The following is a 27,560-nucleotide window of genomic DNA, read 5'->3' on the forward strand; positions in this document are numbered from 1 at the left end:
TTCTCTTTGTTAACCTACGAACACAACATCTCATAATTGAGCGCGTTTACTGCATTGTGTGCTGCCAAAAGTGTAATACTATTCATTATCGTAGTACTTTTTCAATTCTTTTGAAATTTCGGCAGCTGAGCTAAATTGACCTTAACTAATATCAACGTGATACGTCATGCTAATTAGTTTACACTGCAACTAGTATCATACTCTCGAGCTATATATCATCACTATTAGTGTAAAGTTCAACTAGTATTATTCACATGTAAATTATAATCCGAAGAAGAAACAAATAGTTATTTTCTTGACATATAAAAACTAAGCATCGGCTGATCCACTAAAGAGATAGGGGTCACTTGGTCCCGGTAAGATAATAAAACCAATTTATACAAATTCTTATGAGTCAATAGTTCAGTTGGTATATTTCTGGTAGTGACACTCATAAATCTAAGTTCAGTTCACCATATGATCTCTTGGCAGTTCTTTTTTCCTCTTACCCTCTTAGAATTTTGGGCATATTATATTTCTTTTTTTATCTACGCGTATTATATTTCCTTTATATTTTATTATGATGATAACAGTATAAATTGATAATAACTATATTTGTTTATTTATGTAAATATTATTACCTTGCCATATAAAATAATTAAAGTATTTCGATTTAATTTTATGGGAACTTTAATTAGTATTTCATGCAAGTTCGATAAAAATGGCGTAGGTATACCTAAATTTCCTAAATAATCATAAATTTTTGAATCATTAATTCAATTGTAATTGATCTGATTATACGTGCATTGTAAAAGTATCGTCTTATCCCGCGTTAGAGATTTGAATTTGAGATGTTGTAGTTACCTTTGCCAACCAATTAGATTGTAAGATTATAGAATTAGAAAAAAATGATATATATATATATATATATATATATATATATATATATATATGAACCCATAAAATGGCTACATGCCTACGCTAATTGTTATTCTTAAATCATTCATAGTACAAAATTATTCTAAGATGCCCTAACTATATATAATTTTAAAATTACCTATAAAGAAAAAAATAGATCATGATATAGAGCGATTCACTAGATTGGAATCAAATTCAATGTATAGTCTAATGATATATAATAAAATATAAAACCAATACTAGTAATGTTAGGTATCTAAAATTAAACCGAGATATCATTTTCTTGACAGAATCATTCTAAGCTGTAAGTGACCTATACCAATCGCTCCTTCATTGGCTACTCGAGCATATCTTTCGCAATAAGAATACCACTAAAGCTATAGATCCCTCCCTATATGTACATATATATGTGCGTCTGCGAACAGAATTATGTAATATATACATATATCTACATATATATATGTGTGTGTGTGAATTACAGTTAAATATATATATAAAAATATGTTCGCTTCTCTCCTGTGATGTCACGTCATCAAGTCGTGCATTATGGGAGTGACATGTGTCTCATTTTATATTTGGAGCTAAAATAAAACAAAAAGTTGTCAAGGGTAATTGAACCCAGCACTTCCAGCACTGGTAATTTCTCTTAGAACCACTAGGCTAAAGTTACTTTTTATAAATATGTGGCCGCGAAAATACTTATTATCGTGTTGGCTGGAAGTCCATGATTCTTCTGCTTGTGGCCAGGGCCGGCACTGAACTGACGTCAAGATGAAGATCGTGAAGTTAAAAACTTTGCTCCAAACAGTTTTGCAATGTTTCCAACCTTTATAACTTGATGTATATAATATATATCAAAATATATTTGTTGTACACGTTTTTATTAGTTTTGCTTTTAAAAGAATGTATTTGCAGTTATAAATGTTTTGTGTCAGTGAAGTAATGGTTGAAAAACCTCTATACATATGTCATTTTAAAATAACATCCAACTTCTATATATAGTCAATACATATGTCCATGTTATATTCTAGACTAAATATTTCTCTTTTAAAAATATAGAAAACAGTTTTTTACTCTACAAGCAAATGTTGTAGAGCAAATATGCATTATACAAAATAATATATATTTAAAATTCATACACAAAAACATAAAAGTTGATATATGTCTCTTTGTGACACATGCACACTCCACTATGAATAAGAATTAAAAAAAAAACAGTATTGTCATCAAACTTTATCACAAATCCACATTTGTACATCTATAATTATGAGTTGGACAATTAGTTAATTTGATACAATACCAAAGCAAGAATAATCAAAAACAACTATACCACCGCATAACAGATAACCAAATTCTTGAATCTTAAAACAAATTTCAACTCGAGCATTTAGTGAATATCAAATTAACTAATATATCGCCCGTAGGGCGGGCCGACCCTAGTTAACTTTATATATATGTTTGTGTATGTGTGTTAATTACTGTTAATTAATTTTAGAGTATATATATATATATGTTTGTAGGTGTGTGAATTACATTTAAATTAACTTTTCTTAATTGATTTTGCAATATCAATTAACAAAACGTTCAAGATGGCTTGAATGTTCACAACAACTAAATCATTTCTGATGTCTAGGGATATATAGTAACAAAACACAACATATAAAAGTGTGATGCATATTTTGATGTCTGAATCAGTGTGGCGTAGATTATGTGAACACATGAACAATAAGAATAATAGTTGGAAAGTGTATCTGGGAAGACTCTAGAAACAACATGTAGATAATCAAATATAATAGTTTCAAAAGTTTAGTGATATTGTATATATTTTAGTTTTGTAGAATTTACCTTTAAGATGTTGACACATCAAGAACAAAGCAAACGATAAACGGATAGAAGAAGTACATGCATAAGATGCATGAGAATAATCAATATCAGTATTCATTGAATTGCGACTATGGTCAATGAACGTCAGATTTTGGTGGAATGGGTCATCGATATGAGATCCGTGAATCATATCCGGCAAATACACACTCAAGTAGCTTGTTGTCATCTAGGTTAGGATGAGATGGGTTGTAACCTTTTGATATAAAAGCACACAATTTTTTGTGCCAATACGTTATCTTCATTATGTTCTGAATCTCTAATCAAATATATAATTCCATGAGCAAAAGCTCATGTTATGATAAGCTGGCTGGAATTTTTGTACATAGTAAGCTAGTTTGTAAAATAAATCTCTATTACAATACAATTAGGTAACCAGAAGTTTTAGTTGTGAAATGTATCTCACAGTTTAGGACGTTTTCAATAAATCTAGGGCATAAATTAATTCCATCGCTAAATCATCACAAATAAACAAGTGTGATGGATATTCCTCCCGCACAGAAAACTAGTTTAGAACTTATTTAGGTCATATTATATCACTAGAATAGTTTGATAGAATATTTTAATCTTGTTTGAGCAATATCATAATGATGAAAATACCAACTATTATATTTCTACCTCATGATTGATTGCAAAATGATAGGTAGGTTACCCAAAAGTAAATCATCAGCAACGTCTTCAAATATTGATTTTTTTTTACAAATAAATTACAAATTTCACGAGCAACGTCATGGCATGTCGTATAATATAGATCTATGGACTAAAACGGTAAGTAAAATTAAAGAGGAACAAAAGGACAAAAATTTTGTGGCTGTGCGAGTGTTAAAGAGAATGAGGCTTGAGGAGTGAATGTGGGTGGCATCGCATAGTCGCATCATCTCCCACGAGGGCCTTCGCTCCCATGCACTTCCCTTAATGTCTCTCTTTACTCTTTCATTTGCCTTTATGTGTACATCTTGTCCATCTTTTCACAAAATTATAAAAATAAAAATAACATACAGAATATAGCAGTATTATGAATTATTGCAATATACTAGACCCCTCTAGAAACAGAATATGATGATTATGAAGCTAGTCCTTATCACATTGCATATGTGAGCGAGGACCCAAGGATCTATGTAAAGATAGAGGATATAACTGAAGGGATAAATCTTTTGATGGCTAAAGAATTACTCCTATCAAGCTCTATACTAATCTATGACCAAATTACTTTCGACCTTATTCCCACGTGAGACATAATAAAAAATTTTGGTACAATAATGTTTTTTGAGACATAATAATAATGTTAACGATTTCATAGATAATATATGCACACACACACACATATATATCGTGATCACTGATCAGATCCAATAGTCAAAATTGACATAAGAAAATATGTTATAATTTATATGTATTAAATTACTTCCCATTCTTACTTCTATATGAAAGATATGTTAATACAAGTAAACATATAAAAGAGAGGGGGAAAGGCATAGATCGAGGAACAAGGTAGAAGAATTTGGCAAGACATGAACTTAATTAACTGTCTCGACCAAAAGGAGAGTAAGGACCATTAAGTGTTGAAAATCCACGTGACACCACGCCAATTCTGCTGATATGTTTCATGTCTACTGAACATACATAGAATTTTAGGAGCGTTACTTTACAATAAAAAATGAAGAAGAGGACGAATAAAAACTTAAATCATCATATAACATTTAATTTGTATGGCAACCTTTTCAATAATTAAAAGAATAAAAGTTCGTTGGTGACCACAAGATGAATAGAAAAAATGAACAAAATAAAAAATAAAATTTCATGTGAGAAACTGAACAAATTAAAAGATAAGAATTTTTATTCATTTTGTTCCTCATCAAAATTGCAGAGGGATATTTTTCTTTATAAATTCATTCATCTTTGAGGAATTTAGAGAAAAAATATGGGACCTATCAATTAATAATTTGACAAAAAAATTTGAGGAATAATAAATACACCATAATTTTTCTTTCAACATGGTCACCAATTGGAACCTAACTAAATTAAACTGGAAATAATAATTTATTATCAAAACATGACATTGTTTCGGGATCTAGGTATGATACACATATGACATATCCAAATTTTAGGCCACTTATTTTTTCTCAAAACTAAAGCATTTAATTGTTTATATGTCTCACATCATTAAAAATTATCTTTGCATTTATTATAGTACTATTTACACGAAGTTCAATTTTCCTTGTAAAAGATACTCCATTCGTTTTCTACAAGATACTCCATTTATTAACAATATTCTCTAATTTATTTTTCTATTTATTGAAATATGATTAGTTGTATAAGTAATGATATTTTTATTGTTGAAATATGAAAAATTAAATATTTTTATAATCTGTGTGTATAAACCCAAAACGATAACTAAAATGAAACGGCTCGAGTAGTCATTTCGCTTTAATTTATCATTTTCAGAACTATAACCTTCATGCAAAAAACTATATTTTTTAATTATGTAGACTTATATTGACCTTACAAAAATATTTCTATTGATCTTGAAACTACATATGAAATTTTTAATTATTGGAACAAAACAATGATAAGTTTTAGGGGTTTTATTATGTTCACTAGGGTAAATCGCATAAAACACTCTCAAAGTGTCACTTACTATCATTTTAAACCTTAATTTTTTTCACAAACACTTTTAACCTTCAAACTGTATTTGTATTATAAAAAAATGACCAATAGTACAGGTAAAAGGATGATGTGTCAATTTTTTTAATTATTTAATTAATAAAATAAATAAAAAATTAAATAAAATTCAGATTTTTTTAAAAAAAATTGTAAATTTAAATAAAATTTAATAAACATTCAGATTTTTTTAAAGTTCAGAAAATAAAATAAAGATTAAGAAAATTAAAAAAAATAGCTAAAAAGAAAAGAAAAAATTAATAAGACCAAATTAAAATCCAGGAAAAAAATTGAAAATTGAAAATTGAAAATTGAAAATTGAAAAGTTCAAAATAGTTTTTTTTTTGTCATTTTCAACGATGATGTCGGAAACTATAATTAGAGATATGCCAAAAACGTCACTGTTAATGCTTAAGTAAAAAGCCACCATTAATTGTTATAAGTTATATCTGAAATTGTTATTGTAAACAATGATATGATATTTTTTTTAAAAAAATAGTGTAATTTATAATAAAAATATATTGATTTTTGAAGGTTAAACATGTTTTTGAGGGTTTTTTATGAGATTCTCCCTATTCATATATCTCTTACCTAAAACATAAATTAGGATTCTTACTATATATAGTATTATTTTATGAAATTATTCAAAATATGAAACTTAAATACAAGAGAAATTAATCATTTTCTAAACGAAAACTAAATCATCGATCTAGTTATATATATCACGCAAAATACAAATACAAAATACAAAATACAAGGAGATATATTTTGTTCACGTTGTGGTGATCAGGAGGAATCAATAAACCATGTGTTTTTTGACTGTCCTCCAGCACGACAGGTGTGGGCCTTATCTAAGATACCATCGAACCCGAATATTTTTCCTCTAGATTCTTTCTTTGCGAATATGGACCATCTTTTTTGGAGAGTTAATCCAAAGATTGAAGACCATCAGTTTGCATGGATCCTATGGTATATTTGGAAAGGTATGAATAATAAGGTGTTTAGCAATATTGACGTTGATCCGAGGGACACACTCAAGCTGGCTGAATTGGAATCAACCCTTTGGGCAGAGGCTCAGGTTTTAAGGAATCAGCAAGTGGCACCGGATATACAGAATAGTTCCATTCAAACGAATATAGGACGATGGTGTTTTATAGACGGATAAGGCTGCGTTCTCAAGGCAAGGATGGTTTAGTAATTTACCAGGCTTTGATGGTTTGTTAGGGGCACGAAATGTACGTGCATGCCTATCACCTCTTCACTCGGAGGTGGAGGCATTGATATGGACAATGGAATGTATGAGGAATTTACGACAATTTCAGGTTACGTTTGCAACAGATTGTTTTCAGTTGGTGAAGATGGTTTCGGAACCCGAGGAATGGCCTGCATTTGGAACCTACCTGGAAGACATCAAGTCTTTGAGAAGAAGCTTCCACAACTCAGAGATCGTTCATGTACCAAGAACGGCGAATCAAAAGGCGGATAGCTTAGCACGCAGTGCCCGGCATCAACCGTCTTTCGTCGTACACATGGGTGCAGAGTTACCAATTTGGTTTACAGAGTCAATATGAGTCTGTGAATTGTTTGCTGTCAAAAAAAAAAAAAAAAAAACAAATATTTTTCATATTTGTAAATAATCTCATAAATAGTAAGTATATTGCGAGTGATACAATTCTTTAACCGATGTTACTCAAGCATGACCTCATGCAAATTAGAAGAAGTCTTGCCTTGAATTCCCATATAATATATTTATATATCTTAATATTACGATCAAGAATCTAAATTTTATGAAATCCTACCGAAGATTCTTTGACATAAAGAAGAAGAAAGAAATTAATTAACCACGCAAAAAAACATAAAAAAAGAGAGGAGAGATTCCCCGCCCCCCCCCCCCCCCCCCCCCCCTCCAAAAAAAAAAACTAATTCCTCATAGGGTATGTGGACCCATTATTTTCTAATATTTTTTGAAAAAGATTATTTCGAAGATTCTAAAGTGATGAACAAAATTTCTCATTTTCTAACACACAGATTAAATCATTTTCATACTAGATTAAGTATAACATTCTTCCAATTAATCTCTGTAGAAAAGATATGGCGATGCTTCTTCTTTTTTTCTTAATTACATCTTGTAATTCGAATAACATAAAAGTTTTAATTACATGAAAGTTGAGTTATTCTTTTCTGTTTATATATGATATACTTATAAATTGGTGGAAGACGGGTAGATAAGATTCGTCCCTTTCGAGAATTCTGGAATTCTATGTTTAACATATTAGCATACATTTTAATATATGTTAATACATCTATATGATATAGTCATAAAATATTTCTCAGCATCTTAACATGACCCCACTAACATATTTATATATAACGCTCTTCACAGTTTCTTTTCTCCTCAGCAAAATCAACAAGCTCATTGTGAAGAGCAATCATACACAAACAACAACAAAAAACTACAAAATTCTAGTTCGTAAACAATCATCATCACAATGTCTGGTGTGTGGGTGTTCAACAAGAACGGAGTGATGAGGCTGGTTGAGAATCCTTACAACCAATCCGCCGGAGATTCCTCGGAGTCTTCCTCCTCCAGTGGCAACCAGCAGCAGAGGCTGAGAAGGAAGATCCTTGTCCATCTTCCGACCAATGAGGTTGTCTCTTCGTACGGATCACTTGAGAGGATCTTGAAGGGTCTTGGATGGGAAAGGTACTACAATGAAGACAACTTCGATCATCTCCTCCAGTTCCATAAGAGAACATCGATAGATCTCATCTCACTCCCCCGCGACTTCTCAAAGTTTAACTCCATCCATATGTATGATATCGTCGTCAAGAACCCTAACGTCTTCCATGTCCGGGACATGTAGTAGTCCATCATCAAAACTAAAACCGAGGACAATTTGATTCTTCAAAATCATTCTCTCTCACATCTATTATGTATATAGTTGCATGTTTGCGTTACTTTATTTTCTGTTGGGGGGGGGGGGGGGGGGGGGGGGGGGTTGTTTTATATTTATGTGTGTTTGTTTACGTTGGTCGATTTTGGGTGGTCTAAGCTAAACTCATTTTAATAACTTGTATCATTTTGTGGTTTTGGTGAACTTTGTATCAAGATCTCTCAAAGATGAAATAGTAAAGATGTTATATTTGATTTAGTGAATTAGTCGTTCAATAAAAAAGTTATATGATGTGACATGTTTGATTTGGTGCCTACAATACAAGGAAGCAAATCAAATAACTTAGAAAAATTCCTTAGAATATTTCTAACTTTTTTAGTTTATTTTTAAAAAAATAATCTTGAAGAAGGAAAATAACCAAAACTGATTTTATTAAAGAATAAAAATAAATTTATATCATAGGATTAACTAATCTAGATCTACGGTTTAGAGATAAGGAGTGGAGTTTTGAGGATAAAGTTTCAAATTTTAAAAAATAAAAAATAAATATCAAAATTCAAAATTAAAAACTATTTTGGTCATTTTCCTCTTTGAAATATATTTTTATGACAAAAACCTAAAAAAAAAACTATTTGAAAGAATTGTCCAACAACTTATGACAGATTTATTTTTTTCAACAAGAAATTAATATCAAATACTCATATAGATAGCTTAGGTACTACTTTAAACTAATGATAATCATCATGAACTCGAGTCAAATTTTATCGGGGAACTTATGATTTGATGAGAATGTTTAAAGTGGATTCAAAACCATAACATACATGATTAAAACCATAGATATATCATATATTATGCCATACTGAACCATAAATTTATAAAACGATAATTTCAAGAGTCATGACGAAATCCAAAGAAGGAAAGTCAAAAAGATGTCCAGATAGAGAAGGTCCCCCAAAGGTTTAGGAAGACAATGGATAAAATGATGGGCGCATGTGATCTCTCATACTTTTCCACCCAACTTTGACAGCTGTCGATTTCTTATTGCCCAGTTCTCCACTTTGTCACATATTAGAATGATGCGCACGTGATGTACATCCTTTTGCTTAGAATCTGGACACGTGTCTATTCCCCATTGCCCATTTTCCCCACTTTGTCACTTCTTTATCGATGTCGAACAAAACTTTATATACTCCCTCAGTTCGGAATGAAAGATTTTTTAGAGTATTTACACATACTAGATTTTTTAACCGCGTTACGCGCGGATAAGATATTATATGTATTTCTTAATTCTAAAAATAATGTATAATATTGTATTATATTATTTAAAGAATATAAAATAAGACTACATAACATAAATATATTTTTTATATTTTCTTTGTGGAAATCATTATGTTGTTTGATTATTGTACTTAATTCACATATTTGCATAGATATTTGTGATAGATGAATAACTATATTTTTATTATCAGTAAATAATATATATTTATTATATAATATAAGAAAAATGAAATTATTTACTTTTTAACAAATTTGTCACATGTTGGGGACTCGGTTATAGACATATCATATTCGAATGAAACATTTTTACACTTATCAATCTTCTTAACAATCAAGAAACAAATCTGAATATCAAAACAATATCTCATACGATATCTTTGTGGAATAACTGCTCTGAAGAAATTGAATTTATGCATCAAAAATGACTGGAAATGGATGTGCATATGTGTTATCTAAGTCAGCTTTACAAAAAACTATTTATAGTTCATATATCATTTATGTCCATCCTATTTTTTTGTCCATCATTTCTTAAACATCTTGAAATAAGTAATGCTAATTAATAATAAACTTTTTGCTCACAAAATAAAAATCAAATTTGTCTAATTATCGCTTAATTTGTCTAACTGATATATGTATTTCTCAATTCTAAAAAAATAATGTATAATATTGTATTACATTATTTAAAGAATATAAAATATGACTACATAACATAAATATATTTTTTAAACTTTCTTTGTGGAAATCATTATGTTGTTTGATTGTTGTACTTGATTCACATATTTGCATAGATATTTGTGATAGATGAATAACTATATTTTTATTATCAGTAAATAATATATATTGATTATATAATATAAAAAAAATAAAATTATTTACTTTTTAATCAAATTGTCTCATGTTGGGGACTCGGTTATAGACATATCATATTCGAAGGAGACATTTTTACAGTTATCAATCTTCTTAACATTGAAAAAACAAATCTACATATCAAAACAATATCTCATACGATCTATTTGTGGAATAACTACTCTGAAGAAATTGAATTTATGCATCAAAAAGGACTAAAATGGATGTACAAATATGTTATCTAAGTCTGCTTCACAAAGTACTATTCATAGTTCATATATCATTAATGTCCATCCTATTTTTTTGTCCACCATTTCTTAAACATCTTGAAATAGCTGATGCTAATTAATAATAAACTTTTTGCTGGAAAAAAATCAAATTTGTCTAATTATCGTTTAAATATTTTATTAATATGGTCTAAGAAGCTTTTAAGTGATATCATAGTTTAATTTATTAGTATTTTTGTTAATTTTTAGAGGTTTTTGTATTTAAGATTTTTTTCCATATTAAGCTTCTATTTCTTTCACAGAATTGATATATATATATATATATATATATATATATCATAAAAATTACCATTAAATCAGTTTTACTTATTTATTATTTTGTTTTAACGAAAATACACTTTTTAAATAATTTAATTTAAAATAAAAATTATATATTAATTTGCTGTATTTTAACAATTTCATTGATTTAATTAATTTGCTTTGGGGGATAACTTAAAAAGTTTTCATATGAATCGGGGAAAATAAGCTTATGTTGTTATATTATATTTATTTTGTGTATATAGAATCTATATATAATGCTAGTGTAATAAAGAAAGAACATTATTTTTTTGTAACTTCAAAAAGATACATTATTACAATTCGAAATGAATCAAAATTGAATAAAATGGTAATTAAATATTTGTAAATCTAATTGTTTAGTTGGATTCTCATGAAAAAAAATCGATTGGTTAAACAAATGTTTCAAAATTTGTTGTGGTATTGTTTTGTCTATAAATTATAAAATTTATTGAATTAATATATTTAATTATTGCATCCTTAAATAATATTTTATTAAGACATTAGAAAAATATGTTTTGAGTTGTTTTGTCAAATTGTACAAAAATCTATGCTTTTTCATATTTGTAACTTCAAAAAGATACATTATGACAATTTGAAATTAATCAAAATTGAATAAAATGGTAATTAAATATCTGTAAATCTAATTTTTTTTTATCTTGTTTAGTTGGATTCTCATGAAAAAAAATCGATAGGTTAAACAAATGTTTCAAAATTTGTTGTGTTATTGTTTTGTCTATAAATTACAAAATTTATTGAATTAATATATTTAATTATTGCACCCTTAAATAATATTTTATTAAGACATTAGAGAAGTATGTTTTGAGTTGTTTTGTCAAAATTTTATAAAAATTTATGCTTTTTCATATTTGTCACGAAAATTTATATGTTAAACTTACTTTTACAAAATTCTTAATTTTGTCACGAAAACAAAAATCTATGCTTTTTCATATTTGTCAACGTTCTCACACTTTCTAAGAATATATTAGCTTAGTCACTTACTTATTTTGTTTTTACAAAACAAAGTATCGGAGTCTTGAAAGTTGAATTCATATTATTGTAAATGTACATAAGAGTTTGTGATTATATACTTAGTGGTTCTTGTATATGTGTCCAAGAAAGTTTCAATGGCTTAGTGGTAACTGTTCTATATATATATCATACTAACCCGGGTTCGATTCTCACCTTCGTATTGTTTTTTTATTTTTTACGAAAAATAAATGAGATGACATGGCAATTTCAGGTTCTTTAATTGGTTGATTTTTTTATCCTATGTGGACACCCTCTCCATGGCTTATATCCCCTTTTAGTATAGTATAGATTAAAAAAATATAATTGAATTTATTATTTATTTTATTATATATTTTTCAATAAATATCAATAAATAGTATTCAATCAATTCAAAAATTTTCAATTAATATTTATTAAAAATATACAATTTTTCAATATTAACTACTAAAAGTACCTTAAAATTTTAGAAAATTTATCATTTTTGAACAAAAAATAAATTTAGAAAATCCTAGTTTCAGAAACATATTGAATATTTTTTTTAACTACCCCGTCCCCAAACAAATTCACACATATCCTTTTCGTCTCACACTATTATTATATTCGGGGCCCTTTTTAGTTTTGAAATTTTTTCTTACATATGTATTAGTTTGAATGATTTTTTGGTACTAGAGTTTCTTTAATTTTTGAAAATGGTTAGAATATATAGTTTGTATGATTTTAGGATTACAGTTTCTTGAATTAAGACAATGGGCCTGACTAAGATGGCGCCGTGATGGAGCGCATGCTAAAGATTCTCCAGCATCAGGATTGTCCAAAACCAATATTCTGGTTTATAGATTTAATCTCCTCTTAATTCAATTAGTTGATTTGATAATGTTATTTCCCGCGGCGGGAAAATAAAATTCCGGTGGCGCCAAAATCGGAGAAGAAGAGGAAAGGGGCAAAGCAAACCCTAAAATCAAATCCCAATTCTGTAAGCTATGCAAGCAAAGATCAACTCTTTCTTCAAGCCCTCTGCTTCTTCTCCGTCTCCCATCGCCGATGCCTCAGCAACACCAGACACAGACGATGGTTTAGCCGCGTGGGAGAAAAGTCGAAACGTCATCGTTAATACCTACGAGCGACGATCCGCCACAGTCGATAGGTATATGAAAGAATCATCTCCTTTGGCTAATGAAAGAATCGATCTTTGATATGTGGTACATGAATCATCATCTGGGTTTTCTATTTTAGGTGTAAAGTTTTGATTTTTCTTAATTTTTAGAAACTTTGATTGGTTGATGCTTTGGTTATTACAGAAGTGAAGTGCTAAAGGGATGTATTGGGAATCCACCACTGAGGAAAGGATCTTCATTTGGATCCAAGAATCTCAGCAAGAAGCGGAGTTATACACAGTTCCACTTAGAGTTGGGCCAATCTGATTTTCTTCTCAGACACTGCGCAGAGTGTGGAGCTACGTATGCTCCTGGGGATGAGTTAGATGAGAAGAACCATCAAAGCTTTCACAAGGACTATATGTATGGTATCCCCTTTAAGGTTAGGATGACTGTGACCTTATTATATATATGTGTTGAAGATATATTGTTTCCTTGATTAAGTGTTGGGTTTTTGAATTGTTCTCAGGGCTGGCAGAACGAGAGAGTGTTCGCATCGCCTTCTTTCAACAAGAACCGTATTGTTATGGTTTTATTGGAAAATGATTCTCCTGCACACAGAAACAAGGTTCGTTTTCCTTTCACAATGCTGTTTCCTGTACTGGTTAGAGGATCTTATAGGTTATTGTTTGCACTTGTAGGTGCAAGAGGTTGTGAAAGTGATGGAGGTTGAGTTGGGTGAGGGTTGGATTCTTCACAAACATTGTAAGGTACGAGTCCTAACAAACATTTGTTTTTTGAGCCAACTGCGATCTGATAGTAACCTGTTGGGAATACTTGCTTTAGTTATTAGCCAATTAACCAAGATGTTTTGAATAGTTTCTTTACTTCCACAGCGGTTTCAAAGAGCTACCGTGTTATGTGGCAGGTCTATCTGTCTGTCTCATCTCAGAGGATCAGCGGATGTTTAGTTGCGGAGCCAATTAAGGAAGCATTTAAGATCAAAGCTCCTCCTGAGGATGAAAGACGGTTTAAGAAAGAGAGCTCTTCTTCGCCTTCAACCTCCATTCAGTTTGGAAACGTTGTGTTGCAAAGACAAGTATCAAAAAGGTGTCAGGGATCAGATGATAGATTGGATAATGGAGCCATTGTATGTGAAGAGGAAGCTAAACCGGCTGTTTGTGGAATTAGAGCAATATGGGTTTCACCTTCTAACAGAAGAAAAGGCTTAGCTACACGGTTACTCGATACAGCGAGGTAAAATGACTCTTCTTAGCAACTAACCAACGACCTGAATCCATTCTCAGTTTGATGTGTGTGAAACGCAGGGAGAGCTTCAGCAGTGGGTGCGTTTTGAAGAAGTCGCAGTTGGCGTTTTCAGAACCAAGCTCGTTGGGAAGCGCTTTTGGATCAAATTATTTTGGAACTCGCTCATTCTTAGTTTACAAAGCTCAAGTAGAAAGGTTCAATTAAAACATATAGCTTTGCATTTTTATGGGATGTCATGTCACATTTTTATAATGAAAATGATTATACTAAATCAAACTCAATCTACAACAAATACAAATAGAGAAGTGATTTCAATTGAGTAAGACTCACTTTTTCCATAACTAAATTCTATTTCTTTAAAAATTAAGTTAACAGTTTAAATTATAGATAAAATCAAAAGTGTCTTTATAAAGGTTTTAGAAGTATTCGGATTAAATATAACTCAAAATATAACTTTAAGTTCTTCAACACTGAAACTTTCACTTAAAAATGTCTTTAAAATAGTATTCATAACGAAAAAACTAGTAAAATGAATTCTTTGAGACAAAAATAAAATTACAAAATAAGTTTTTTTATAAGAGACAATGTGTGGAATATCCCCAATTAAGGTCCAAATTTGCTGAATGCCCATAATTATGGATAATCCAAAAAGAAGTAACTTTTTGATATTGTGCGGACGAAAATGTCATTATGCTTTGTCGAAAACAAGTAACTCTAGATCTATCAGCTAAATATTTATATAGCAGGTAACAATCTACATATCAACTAACATATCCGCTAATAATTTCAGTATCATCTAACAATCTATGTATCAAACAAATGTATCGACTAACAAATCATATATCAGTTAATGAAACTATTAACAATTAATTAGTTATCTATTAAATAGCTCCAAATCTATTTGTAACAGCTAACACTTCATGTATCGATTAATAATTCATTAAAATCTAAATAATAGCAGTTAAATAATAAAATACCTACTAACGTATATATTATCTAAAAGTTGATTGTGATTCGAAATTGGAAACATTGAAATTGCAGTGAGATAATAAGATTAACATTATGGATGTCAAAAGAATCAGAATAAAAAAATAAAGATTTGTGTTGAATTAGAAGATGATTTGAAGAATTTGTACGAGAGATAAAGAGATTAGAACACATAAAAGGGACAAGAGAGAGATAGAGATAAGGGTATTATAGTCACTAAAAATATTAAAAAGAAACAAGGTTATATAGCAAATTACATGAGTTTCTGGGTGCATCTACGCCAATTACTCTTTTTATAAAAGGAAATTGTTGCCAAAAGTTTCTTCCATTAAGAAAACAAAGTTGCCAAAAGGAAATTATTGCCAAAAAAATATAGTAAAAGTTAAAGGGGAGAGGTCAAAAAGGCCGTGAAGAAGAAGAGAGAAGAAGAAGACTTTACCGCCGCCGATCTCCCTCTGTGGTGGGCCGTGCTCGTCACCGCCGCTACGTGAGGGAGGATCTCCTTAGCCTCTTTAGTTTAATCTAAGTTTTATTTGGTCTTTTGTCTTTTTGGGTGAGGGTTTAATTACTTCTCAGTCCGGTGAGTGCTAGTTTGCCTCAGTCTCAAGCAGTCTGTGCTTGTCCCATGGTGGCTTGTCCTCCTTGGTGTGTATCTTGACTCGATTTAGAACGGTGGTTGGTGGTCCAGATCTACTGGATCTTGGGTTGATAAACTTGTAGGGTCTTGGAGTCTTTTGTGGCTGTTTCGGTGCTTGGATCCCTTTAGTATCTGTCGATTGGGTGAGTCGCTATAGAAGAGACCTCTGTGGTGGTAGCTGGTGCTTAATCGTCCTGATTCTCTTGCTCCCCTTTGGTTTTTGTCTAGTCTGTGTTCTGCGCTTGGAGTGTGGTTCCTGCTCTCTTGCTTGTTTCAGGTGGAGTGTCGGTTTGGAGAGTTGGGTCCAGTGATGAGTCTGGCGCCATATGTCAGGTCGAGGACCTGTTGACGGTGCGGTGTAGCTGCTTGGGGCAGTGCAGGTGCTTTCGCTGACGTCGTCTTTGGACTTTCTTCAACTCTAGTTCCTTTGCTACTCATTGTTTCTGCAAAGAGTTTATGTTCTCGGTTGAGTCGTTGCGTCGACATGGTGTTTCTGAGTGCGCTTTCAGGTGCCTATATCCCGAGTTTGGTTTCGCGTCTCCTGTGTTGTTTCTCCAGATGGTGCTTTCAAGATTATGGCTTTCTCTAATTGGTTCTAGTTTGGTGCGGAATGGTATGTTTCTTTGAGGTTTTTTCTGCAACGGTGAAGCGTCCCGAGGATACTTTGGTTGCTATTGGCTTCTCTCCGGTGAAAAGGTCTGATTTGAGGTGTGTTGTACTCTGTTCTGCTGTGTGTGGCGGGTGGACCTGTTTCTGTTCTTTGGTTTGGTTGTCAAGCTCTCAAGTGTTGGTGGTCTGTCCTTATTGGAGGCTCATCCTTGTTTCATTTGGCTGTCTCCTTGTAAGCCTCCGGTGGTTCTAAGGTTCATGGTTACTATCTCTTCTGTCCTCTCCTTTGAGCTCTCAGTAATGTGGGGATTTAAGTTTTGAAATTTGCCTGGTTGTTTATGTTCCCCGTGTGTGGGTTTAAGGGTCCCTTCTTATGGGATTTAGCTTCTGAGGATATCTTCTTCTTCCTTCAGCTTATGCAGTAGACTATGTATTTTGTTGTTCTAATATAATTCAATTTGAAAAAAAAAAACAATGTTAACATGGTTTGGTCTGACATTTGTGGTAAATCATTGTTAACGTCATACAATTAAGGTTACCAAACACATTTAAAAAAGTTAAAGTAGAGTTTCATACCATAAAATCAGCAATTGATATATCAATCAAAGCAACTTGAACTTGTGGTAAAATGTCATCTCTTTCAGATCCAATAAAATTATGTTCGAATTTTTGATCTTCTCTCATAATTCATGTGTGTTAGATTTCATTTTGTCAATATAAAAGAACACTTAATTACATTGACAAATTTTTCGTCTAAGACAACAATTTTGAATGAAATAGAATACCACAGATTGATTTCTTATCCATTCTAATAGGAATCGTGACTCAAAATGGTAGATCATATGAATTTGGATGATAATCACAATTAATAATTAATTATTGCTCATTATCGCATCATCACAATACATATGTTTTATTTAAAATTGGTTATAATATAAATAATTTAACATTATTTATCATAAATATTTTTCATAAAAATGAGTTTTGATTTTGATATGATAAATGACTTACACACTGAAATCTTTGGATATAACAATATCATGTTTCTACTTTATAATCACAAGCACAAAAATTATGATTTCAATATTTTGTAGTGCACTAATTTTGTAGTACAGCTGCATATAAACCAAGAGAGATAAAAATAAAATTATTCCTTTACTTTTAGTCTTCATACTAGGCAAAGACACACATATAGAATCAAGACATAAAAATTGTTTGACAAAAAAAACATAACAAGTATTAAGCTTCTTCCAACATCTAAGACCAAACATCAAACAATAACGACAAGTTTCTCATAGTTGTTAACAACAATCATGCATTTGACCTTCATATCAAAGAAACAAACAAAATGACACTTAGCAAATCACACATTAACTGTATTTTAATATATTATGCCCAAAATATAAATTAGAAATTTTTTCTAAGTAGATACATTTCGAGAGTGTCACTGATAACAAGTGAGCCTTTGAAGAAGTTGATGCACACTTCATCGGTTGTGGTTGCATTAACATGATACTACTTCTTCACTGATATTGTAAAGTATTTGCAAAGCAAAAAAAACCGCACAATTGAAGGAAAAATTCTTAGAACTCAAAACAAAAATAAACAAACACTAGAATGAAAGAAATCAGAATTAAAAATTTACCTTTCTCTCTCCTTTAAGAACACAAACTTAGCTGAAGTGACATTATACAATCAGATTAATGGTTGGCTATTGGTCCAAACGTAAAATATGTCATCATGGGTTGATGTCGAGATGAACTTACCAAAAAAGAGAAAAAGATAAAACAATGTGTTAAACTAAAACTAGTCAAAGATGGCAAAAATGTTACCGCTACTTAGGACGTTGGTCAAATGACACTATGAGAGACTGATGTTTTGCAATCACTGTTCTTGGTTCACCCGTTGTAAAGCCCCACGATTTTACATTTCCATATGAGCCATAAGTGATGAGCCACATGTTTTGGTTGTTGACGTCACCAATATAATCAAATGTTTACCCTTCCCTCGTCAGCAACAATATAAATATGAGAAAATAATATTGATTTACCAAAGAGTTGTCTAACTAAGTAAAAAAGGAAATTATTGTCAAAATTTCTTCCATTACGAAAAATGTTGACACGGTTTGGTTTGACATTTGTGATAAATCATTGTTAATGTTAATACAATTAAGGTTACAAAACACACAAAAAGGGTTAAAGTAGAGTTTCATATCATTTCATAAAATCAACCATTGATATATCAAGCAAAGCAATTTGATCCGCTTGTAGTAAACTTTATCTCTTTCAGGTGCAATAAAATTATTTATAATTTTTTTGTTTATTTTTCATAATTCATGTGTTAGATTTCATTTTATCAGTCTAAAAAATAAATTACACTGAACATATTTTTTCATCCTAAGACAATAACTTTGAATGAAATAAAACATCGGAAATTGATTTTTATCCATTATAATAATATTTGAGATCAAAATGTTAGATCGTATGAATTTGGATGAGAATCACAATTAAAGCTCCAGGTGTTCCGCCTAATCACAATACATATGTTTTATGTAAAATTGGTTTTAATATAAACAATTTTTAACATTACTTATTGAAAACACCTTTTTATAAAAATGAATTTTGATTTTGATATGATAAAATGACTAGAGTTACACACTGAATATTTTGGATATTGTCACATCATTTCTTTACTTTATAATCATAAGCACAAAAAATATCATCTTAAATTTTGTGATGGTTAAATTTTTTAACCTGCAGCCCAGTAAATTAGGAAATTACCATTTACCTAATTAAATTAAAAAAAAAGAGAGGGAGGAGAAATAACGATAAAATTCTATTTCATTCAAACTGAACGAACTCTCTTTTCCCCTTCGGCTCGAGTCAGCCTCAATCCGGAGGCAAAATTGTTCGGCCACGACGGACCGCCGTCTTCAGAACACCGTATGACCGCCCCACTCCAAGAGATCCTTCTCAGCAAAACCCTAGTTGGATCTCCAAGCTGGTTTACAAACCTGCCCGCATAATTGCCTCCGGCGCCGGAAAAATCATTTCTTCCGTCGTCTTCTCTGAATCTTCCTCATCGTCTTCAGAGGACGAGGATTCATCTTCAGGTATGCATCCGCTTGTAATTTTATTTGGGGTTCAGACAACATTAGTTTGAAAAAAAAATTGAACTTGTTTGGTCGGAATCTGAAACACACTGTTTCGTTTAAAATATGTGAATTTGATTTAAAAGCTTCCCTGTCTTTCTCCTTTCCTTAATTAATGACACTTAATTGAAGTGAAAGCGTTTGTGAAGTAATGCTACTATCTTGTGTCAAGTTACTTACTTTAGTTCTCAAGCTCTAATATTTTTTCATATACGGATTCAATTAAGTTCGACCCGTTATGCTCCTTTTTTTTTTGATATAATGTAGTTCTGAGTTGAGAAAACTGGCCAGATTTGCGTCTTATTTTGCTCTCTTTCGATGTTTATTTTATATGTTATCCTCCTTGGTTTCAGATTATTGAGGATGTTGAGAACAACATTACCGATGAGGTACTATGCTATGCCAATGTTTTCAACTTGGTTAGAGACCGTGTTCCTATGATGGTTATTCAAACCCATTGTTGACAGAATTGATTCAGCTCTTTGGGTCTAGTGGTTGGTACTGAGTCTACCTTTTAACCGTGACGAGCTTCTTTTAGCATGTTTCTATGGTTTTGATGGAAAAAAGGTTAACCAAGCTAATATTTTTTTTCAACATTGTATTTTTATGGAAGGATGAATTCAGTTTCTGTTAAGTTTATATGATAGTGTGCTTGTGTTAATAGGACCTTGTGAATGCCCAGGAATCAACTTTCCACAAACTCAGTTCTAAGCGTGTAATTGAGCAGCTTCTCATGCAAGAAACATTCGCAAGGTATTTCGGAGTACCTGGGCATATACATCTCTTAGTTGAAAATATATCTTTCTTTTTTTTTATATATAATGAGCTTGCTAAAGCTATTGATGTGTATGTTGTTTAAGGGAAGAGGGTGATAGATTAATAGACATCATCAAGGAAAGGGTCAGTGTTCCTACTTCTAATGAGGGGATGCATAATGGATTGACAAATGGTATGTAAACTGATGGTAGATTGTGCAAGCTGACTTGATTTGTCTATGTGATAACATCTTCTCGGTTTTATTTTCTAGATGTGAATGTGGGTGAAATGTCCAGTAAAGCTGTCATGGAAGCAAAAAGATGGTTGGAGGAGAAGAAATCAGCAAGTCTAAAGTAAGTTTTGGAAACTGTGCTTTCTTAACTCTTCCATATTTATGCAAAAACGGATCACCATCTCAGCCTTTATTTTCAATCTCTAGGCAACTGAAGATGGTGCTGGATCGCCTGTGGACGTGGCCAAGTCATACATGCGAGCTCGTCTGCCATGGGGATCTCCGTCTGCGAACAATTCAATTCAGAGTTTTGGTCACCATCACCAGCAGGGACACCACTTCCTTATAGTTCTGGAACCTTATCCTCTTCCTTATAGTTCTGGAACCTTATCCTCTTCCAAGGAACAATGGCTGTCTCAGAGTTATGTATATGCATTCTGACTTTTGGTATCAAAATGCAGCTGAAAAGGAGATCTCGTTCTAATCCGTCATGGAATATTCAAGATGAAATTCGTAAAGTCAGAGCTAAAGCAACAGAGGAAATGCTTAAAAACTGTATCCCCCAGTAGTGTAGCATCATTATAAGTTTATAACCTAAACAAAAGCCCCCCCTATGTTCTACCAAATTCAACCATACCGACCTCTGAGCAAAATCAGGTACCAAGCACCACCCTATACATTATATGTCTCTATAACAAGAAGGAACTTTGCATGTTTATCTTCTTCTTTTTTAAAATTCCCTCTTGTGTGAAGACTACGGAAGCTAATCAAGCCGTTGAAGATACCAATACCGCTCCTCAAAGGTTCTTCCTATCAACATAGACTTCTTCTGGAAATATAATTTTTTTCAGTATATCCATCTTCTTAAGTTTCTCAACCGTATTTGACAGTGGAACCGGTCTTGATGACTCAAATGGAGACACCACAATTGGTAACAGTTTGGATTTCTCAAATAGCTTTTGTTTGGTTGGGTTCTTTTTATTTACTTGCGCTTCTATTAATGCAGCTATGTTGGCTCTTGGAGCAGATATGGACAACTGGGAGCTTCTGCATCCCAAAAGATGTATTTGAAACATCAAAAGAAGCTGATGAAATAGGCGCGGCACGTGGAGTTAGTGTCGAACAGTGTCTCTCTGTTTATTTATTTTCTGAATCTTTAATATTCATGTTGTAAGTTTGACACTTGTTTTAGCTGACAAAGCTTTACGGTATGCAGTTTCCACAAATATTTAAAAAAAACTTTTACTTGACCAAAAAGCCATAAACTGTCACTTCAGTTAAAAATATAATTACTTTTTAACAGAAATTCTGACATGATCCGATATAGTAGAACCTTAGTTTCAGTAGTAGAGGAGAGATTACTTTCAGATCAGAAGACTGCAAACGGATTCAATCTGTTGTGACGACCAGTTTATTATGTCAACTTGGTTTAAGTACAAAAAACCAGTACGAGCAAAAAAACTCAATAAGCAAAACTTTTTCAAGACAGAGAGAGAGAAAGGACATAACAGAACACACAATAAATAAAAAAACAGAGGGTAAAGAAAAGGAAGAAGAAAACGAACAAAACCCAATAAGCAACGATCGAAGAAGCCTTCAGACATTCAAATCTAAAGGCAATATGAACAAGCCCACGAAGATTTAATCAGACAGAGAGATCATTGGTTTGGTCGGAAGAAATAAAGTTACTTCTTTTGTTCGGTTTTTGTTGTCAATTTGTCTGAATTCTCTGGTCAATCATAGCCAAAAAAAGGTTGCTTTTTTTCTCTTCTTCTGCTTACAAGCTTGGGTCCCGCTTCCTCCATTCTCCAATTCGAAATTGCATCCTATTTAAAGGCAATCCGAATCCATTGTGTCAAGTCTCTTATGAAACAAATAATTAGCAGAACAATTTTTCTTATTAGTTTTAGAAACTACTCAAAAGTAAAACTGTCAATGTTTTTTTTCTTAGATTTTATGGAAATTTTTCAATTAGACCTATATTTATATAAAAACTTTAACATGTGACATATGAAAAACACAAACATAATCTAAATATAAATTTATTTTTCCTATTTCTAGGTTTTCTTATCGTGTTTATTTTAACATATTAAACATTTAGTAATATGTTAACTTTCCACAAATTTGGAATTGTCAAACATTCACCCTCTTAATTCCAACTTGAATTAGGGAGATCAATTTCTTAAACTCCGATTAAGCTCCTCATTTGCTTGAACATAATACTTGCTAATGACTTGGTAAGGATGTCGGCTTTCTGCTCAACACCGGGCACATGCTCCACTTCGATCTGCTTGTTCTCCACACACTCACGAATGAAGTGATACTTCTTGAGTACATGTTTACTTCTTCCATGGAAAACTGGATTCTTGGTTAGAGCAATGGCTGATTTGTTGTCGATCATAAGCTTAACCTTCTTGCCTTCTTTGCTTAGTATCTCACTCAACAACTCCTTGATCTATATAGCTTGCTTTGCTGCTTCTGTTGCTGCCATGAACTCTGCTTCACATGATGACAATGCAACTGTCTACTGCTTCTGCGATGTCCAAGTGACAGTGATGAACCATAATATAATGCATGTCCTGACATGCTCCTCCCGTCATCGAGTTTAATGTTGTGACTGTTGTCACTATAACCAACGACACTCTTTGGCCTATCTCTCTAGAAGAACAGACCGAAGTTTGTTGTTCCTTTCACATACCGCAGTATGTGCTTGATGGCTTGTATGTGAGTCGGATTGTGCATGTATCTGCTAAGAACACCTATTGCATAACACATGTCGGGTCTTGTGTGAAGCAGATACCTCAAACATCCTATGATTCTTCTGAACTCGGTAGCATCTATCTCTCGTTCATCTTCAGCTTTTGAGATCTTCAAATTCGCCTCTATTGGAATTTGAGTTGTGTTACACGCTTCCATCTTTGTGTCACACAGGATTCCTTGAGCATACCTCTTTTGCTTTATTTTGATTCCATCTGCTCCTTGAATCACCTTTATGCCAAGATAGTACGTTAGCTTACCTAGATCTGACATCTCAAACTTCTTAGACATCTCCTCCTTAAATTGCTTAATCACCTTAAGCGAAGTTCCTGTCACAAATAGATCATTAATGTAGATGGCTATGATCAAGACATCTTGTTGTAGGCACAGGGGGGGGTAACCCACGAATTGATAGAGGTTGGATCCAAGCTACAACCTGAGAACAATGAGAACCGATTTTTATGAGTTTTTAGAGTTTTATATTGCAAACAGAAACAAATATGAATATGAATCAAAATGATAATATGAATAAAAACAAATAGAAAAGGGATAGATTGATGGAGATGGGATCTTTGTTGCTGGATGTGTATCACTCTCAACAAGGATCAATGGATGGGAGATGAATGAAGATGGAACCGGTCTTGCTGGATGTGTATCACTCTCAAGATCGATTAATGGATGGAGATGGGATGATGGACGCCACAAAGCTCTGTGAAAGGAGGCTTTGATAAGTCAAGTTGCTCCAGAGTTGTTTCTCACACACTCAAAAGACTTAGAACAATAGTTTTGACAAAACTAGAAAAACTGAATAATTCATAATACTTTCAAAGATGGGTGATTTACAATGAAACAAAGACTAGAGCTTTATAGGCTCGACCAAGGACTCTCTAACAGTCATAAAATGACATAAGGAAAGAAATAAAATCGAAATAATAAACTTGGAAGCAAAGGAATTGATGGCTCCTTGAAAACTAGCCGTTGGAGGCTTAATGATGAGAATCTTGGCCAAATGAATGTAGATGGGGTCCTCCTTGTATCTGGACGGTTTGAGGGGGTAAGTGAGCTTCCTGGGAATCTTCTTAATGGTCTGGAAGGTGCTGATGTCGTGCATAGACTGAAGGAAAAAGAGCTGTTGGAGTTTTAATGCTTGAGACTCCAAATAAGGCAAGTTGGGGTTAATGAGGATCCTCCTGATCCTATGTGGGCTGGTGCATGGAATGAACTTGTCTGACTCTTCTGGACCATTGGATAGACTTCCTGAATGCATAGATATATCTCCTGGTCGCCAATGTCTGGTTTGAAGCTGATTGAACCGGTTAGCTTCCAATTGAGGCAAGTGTAGAACTGGTTTGACCGGTTTTGGAGATTGGATCATAACTTCATAATTCCGTGTCCATTTCTCCTGATCTTTGGCTTTCTGGAAAGCTGATAAACTCCTCTTGACTCCAATGATGGGCTTTGCTTCATGCCGCTCCTTCCTTGGGCTGGAATCTCCTTCTAAAGTCGGGTACTCGCAGATGGACGGGCTGAGAAACCTCTGAGTTGAAAAATTCATAACTTCTTGCTCCGTGAATATTTTGGCCCAATTCCAATTGGCCTGGACTCCTTCTTGAGTGTAGAATCCATAAAAATTATCCTCGTGACTTAAACCCTCCTGGTTTGTAAGATACAGCATTTTTAGTGCACATGTGTTCTGCTTGGCGCCTTGGCTGGTTAAGTAGGGCTTTGGGTTGACCTCCGGTTCGGTTGCTGATCTGATGACCACATCATCCCCTCCCTCTTGACAAGGTTTCGACCTCGAAACTATGTAACCTGCACCAAGATAGAGCAAGTCAGCTTTCATCCTCTTTTGAGATTCTAAAACCTTACCTTGGAACTGTTTCGGTTTGGGAATGGAATTTGTATCAGGTGGTTCTCCTTTGAGAAAATAGGAATGGATCACGCTTCTGCTCTGGACATGGTCATTTCTTATCTTCTGGAGTGGATGGTCTTTCAAATTTTTGGTGGCCACGTTTCTGATCATCTTTGGAGTTGATCCTCCTAGCAACATAAGATAATCTGGTGGGATTTCTTTGAAGCTTTCTTCCTTGCAACCTGAAAAATTCTCAACATTCTGGACAAAAAGCAAGTGCATTATATCTGTCATTGAAATATTAAGAACATGCTTATCTAAAAGGAATCTTACCATAGGTTTTGGAAATTGAACAATGGATTGTTCAGATTTCGATTTCCACTTAGAAGTGGGTTCATGGCTGAGCTTAGGGTCTGGTTCTTTCTTTGAAACTACAATAAGCTTATAGCTTTCATTTGTTCTACCTGTACCAAGAACACACACGTCAGTACTAGTATCCAAAGGTGGTGTTTGAAACTTACCTTGTTGGGATACTTTTATGACCGGTTTTGCTTCTTTAAGCAACATGGACTGCATTGTCTCTTGAACAATCTTCTGGTCCATCACAAGAGTCACGCCTGGTGGTTCTTCTTCTTTAAATTCTTGCTCCTTAAGTCCTGTTACAACACCCTTTGACAAAGACAAGTGCATTATACAAGAATTTGGAACCAATATATCAGATTGAATAAAATTATCACTTTTCATAGATAATTCTGTTTTCTCTTCTAGTGATGTTTCTATCAATGCTTTCTTAGTAGGACAAACTATAGCATAGTGTCCTTTCTTATGACATCTATAACATGTCTGATATTTCAAATCCTCAGAGTTAGAAGACTTACCTTGGCTTGATGCCTCTTCTTTCTTTGGGTTTGAAATCTCATCATTCCTTGGACTTAAATCATGAACAACTTTTAAATCCAAAAAGGACTTTGAGATCGTGTCTTTCTTGACTTCAGGACCTGTCTTATCATCCTTGGACAAATACAAGTGACTCATACCAGTGGGAGATGATTTACAAACAAATTTATCAAGTATAGGACTTACCTTGGCCTTTTCTTGAAAATTCAGTTTGTCTGGTTTTTCTTTGTGTCTGGCCAATGTGTCTTGGCTTACAAACTTCTTCTCCTCCATGGTCTTTGGGACCTCAATAGGTTGGTTTTGATCATAGAAAACCGTGGGCTTCTGGTTTGGCCGAATCTGGTCTTGATGGATCAAGCTTCTATGACCTTCTTTTGGTACATCTTTTCTTGCTTCTTTGGAACCATGAGTTGGATACCTCCTTGGATATAGTTCCTGGATTTCAGAACATGTAATCTTTGGTGCAAACTCATATCTCATGACTTCCTTAAGAGCTCTCCATGTTTTGATAGTTGGCTCCTTGTAAAACCATCTATCACCTTCTTCTTGTACCCACCATTCAAAGGCATCATCTCTAAGTTGTTCGATGGCATAAGCAAGCCTTTCTTCCTTCAAGATGTTGTTGAAGTGAAACCATTCATCAAGGTTCCTCTCCCATATTAGATAACCTCTTTTTCCTGAAAATGTAAAGAGTTTATTTTTATCAGCAAAAGAGTTATAATTAAATTGAGAATTAACAACATGATGTTTGTGGGTTTGAGAAGTTGGGTTTGATTGATCCTTGAAGGATCTGGTGGCTTGGGCTCGACATAGAAAGCCTCTGGAGCATCTCCAAATCTCCTTTCTCCTGGCTGTGGACGTTGGCCTTGTGCCTTCTTTCTTTTCCTCAGCTGTGCAATCAGATCAACCTCTTGCAAAGCTGTCAAATGTTGGTTCTCTTTGGCCATCTGACAGTGGCCGTGTGTTTCTCCTACCATGGCTTCCTGAAAACACTCTCAAAGATCAAGTGAAAGATATGGGAAGGTCTGGTCGAACCAAAATAAATCAAGTGCACAATGCAATTTTAAACTAAACCGAGAAAATATGCAATTATGAACCGAAATGAAATAAAGTATGCAAAAATTATTTTTCTTTTGGTTTTCTCAATGCAAACACGAAATGAATCAATATGGAATGACAATTAACACAAATGAAAAGAAAATATGGAAAGAAAACTAACACTTATTTTTTTTTGAATTTTCTTATGCAAGAAACAAATATGGAAATGCAGATTTTTTTTTTAAATGAA

General features: G+C 32.9%; 2 protein-coding genes and 1 long non-coding RNA gene across 3 annotated transcripts; all 3 read left to right on the plus strand.

Moving 5' to 3' along the window:
* Nucleotides 1-7,665: 7,665 nt before the first annotated feature.
* LOC106452804 (flowering-promoting factor 1-like protein 1) lies at nucleotides 7,666-8,596 on the plus strand. Its single transcript, XM_048765646.1, has one exon. It carries the CDS (start codon nucleotides 7,929-7,931, stop codon nucleotides 8,301-8,303), a length of 375 nt encoding a protein of 124 aa, XP_048621603.1. The 5' UTR covers nucleotides 7,666-7,928; the 3' UTR covers nucleotides 8,304-8,596.
* Nucleotides 8,597-12,756: 4,160 nt separating this feature from the next.
* Nucleotides 12,757-14,740, plus strand: LOC106452803 (protein CHROMOSOME TRANSMISSION FIDELITY 7-like). The gene is made up of 6 exons (XM_013894978.3): nucleotides 12,757-13,175; nucleotides 13,330-13,567; nucleotides 13,655-13,753; nucleotides 13,827-13,895; nucleotides 14,054-14,382; nucleotides 14,454-14,740. The coding sequence occupies exons 1-6, from the start codon at nucleotides 13,012-13,014 to the stop codon at nucleotides 14,596-14,598; spliced, it is 1,044 nt and encodes a 347-aa protein (XP_013750432.1). The 5' UTR covers nucleotides 12,757-13,011; the 3' UTR covers nucleotides 14,599-14,740.
* A 4,608-nt stretch (nucleotides 14,741-19,348) lies between these two features.
* On the plus strand, nucleotides 19,349-22,531 carry LOC106454290. The gene is made up of 10 exons (XR_002664064.2): nucleotides 19,349-19,739; nucleotides 20,132-20,167; nucleotides 20,246-20,345; nucleotides 20,443-20,531; nucleotides 20,639-20,727; nucleotides 20,806-20,887; nucleotides 20,974-21,423; nucleotides 21,520-21,569; nucleotides 21,657-21,697; nucleotides 21,773-22,531. It is a non-coding gene; the product is annotated as an uncharacterized LOC106454290 (long non-coding RNA).
* Nucleotides 22,532-27,560: the final 5,029 nt, after the last annotated feature.

The sequence above is a fragment of the Brassica napus genome, chromosome A3, assembly GCF_020379485.1.
Source record: "Brassica napus cultivar Da-Ae chromosome A3, Da-Ae, whole genome shotgun sequence".
Taxonomy (NCBI): Eukaryota; Viridiplantae; Streptophyta; class Magnoliopsida; order Brassicales; family Brassicaceae; genus Brassica; species Brassica napus.

What these genes read in the sequence shown, in the direction of transcription:
- LOC106452804 (XM_048765646.1), top strand. Translation starts at nt 7,929, where the DNA reads ATGTCTGGTGTGTGGGTGTTCAACAAGAACGGAGTGATGAGGCTGGTT.
- LOC106452803 (XM_013894978.3), top strand. Translation starts at nt 13,012, where the DNA reads ATGCAAGCAAAGATCAACTCTTTCTTCAAGCCCTCTGCTTCTTCTCCG. An exon ending in TGTATGGTATCCCCTTTAAG is followed by an intron (nt 13,568 to 13,654) that starts GTTAGGATGACT and finishes AATTGTTCTCAG; the next exon opens with GGCTGGCAGAACGAGAGAGT. An exon ending in TTCTTCACAAACATTGTAAG is followed by an intron (nt 13,896 to 14,053) that starts GTACGAGTCCTA and finishes GTTATGTGGCAG; the next exon opens with GTCTATCTGTCTGTCTCATC.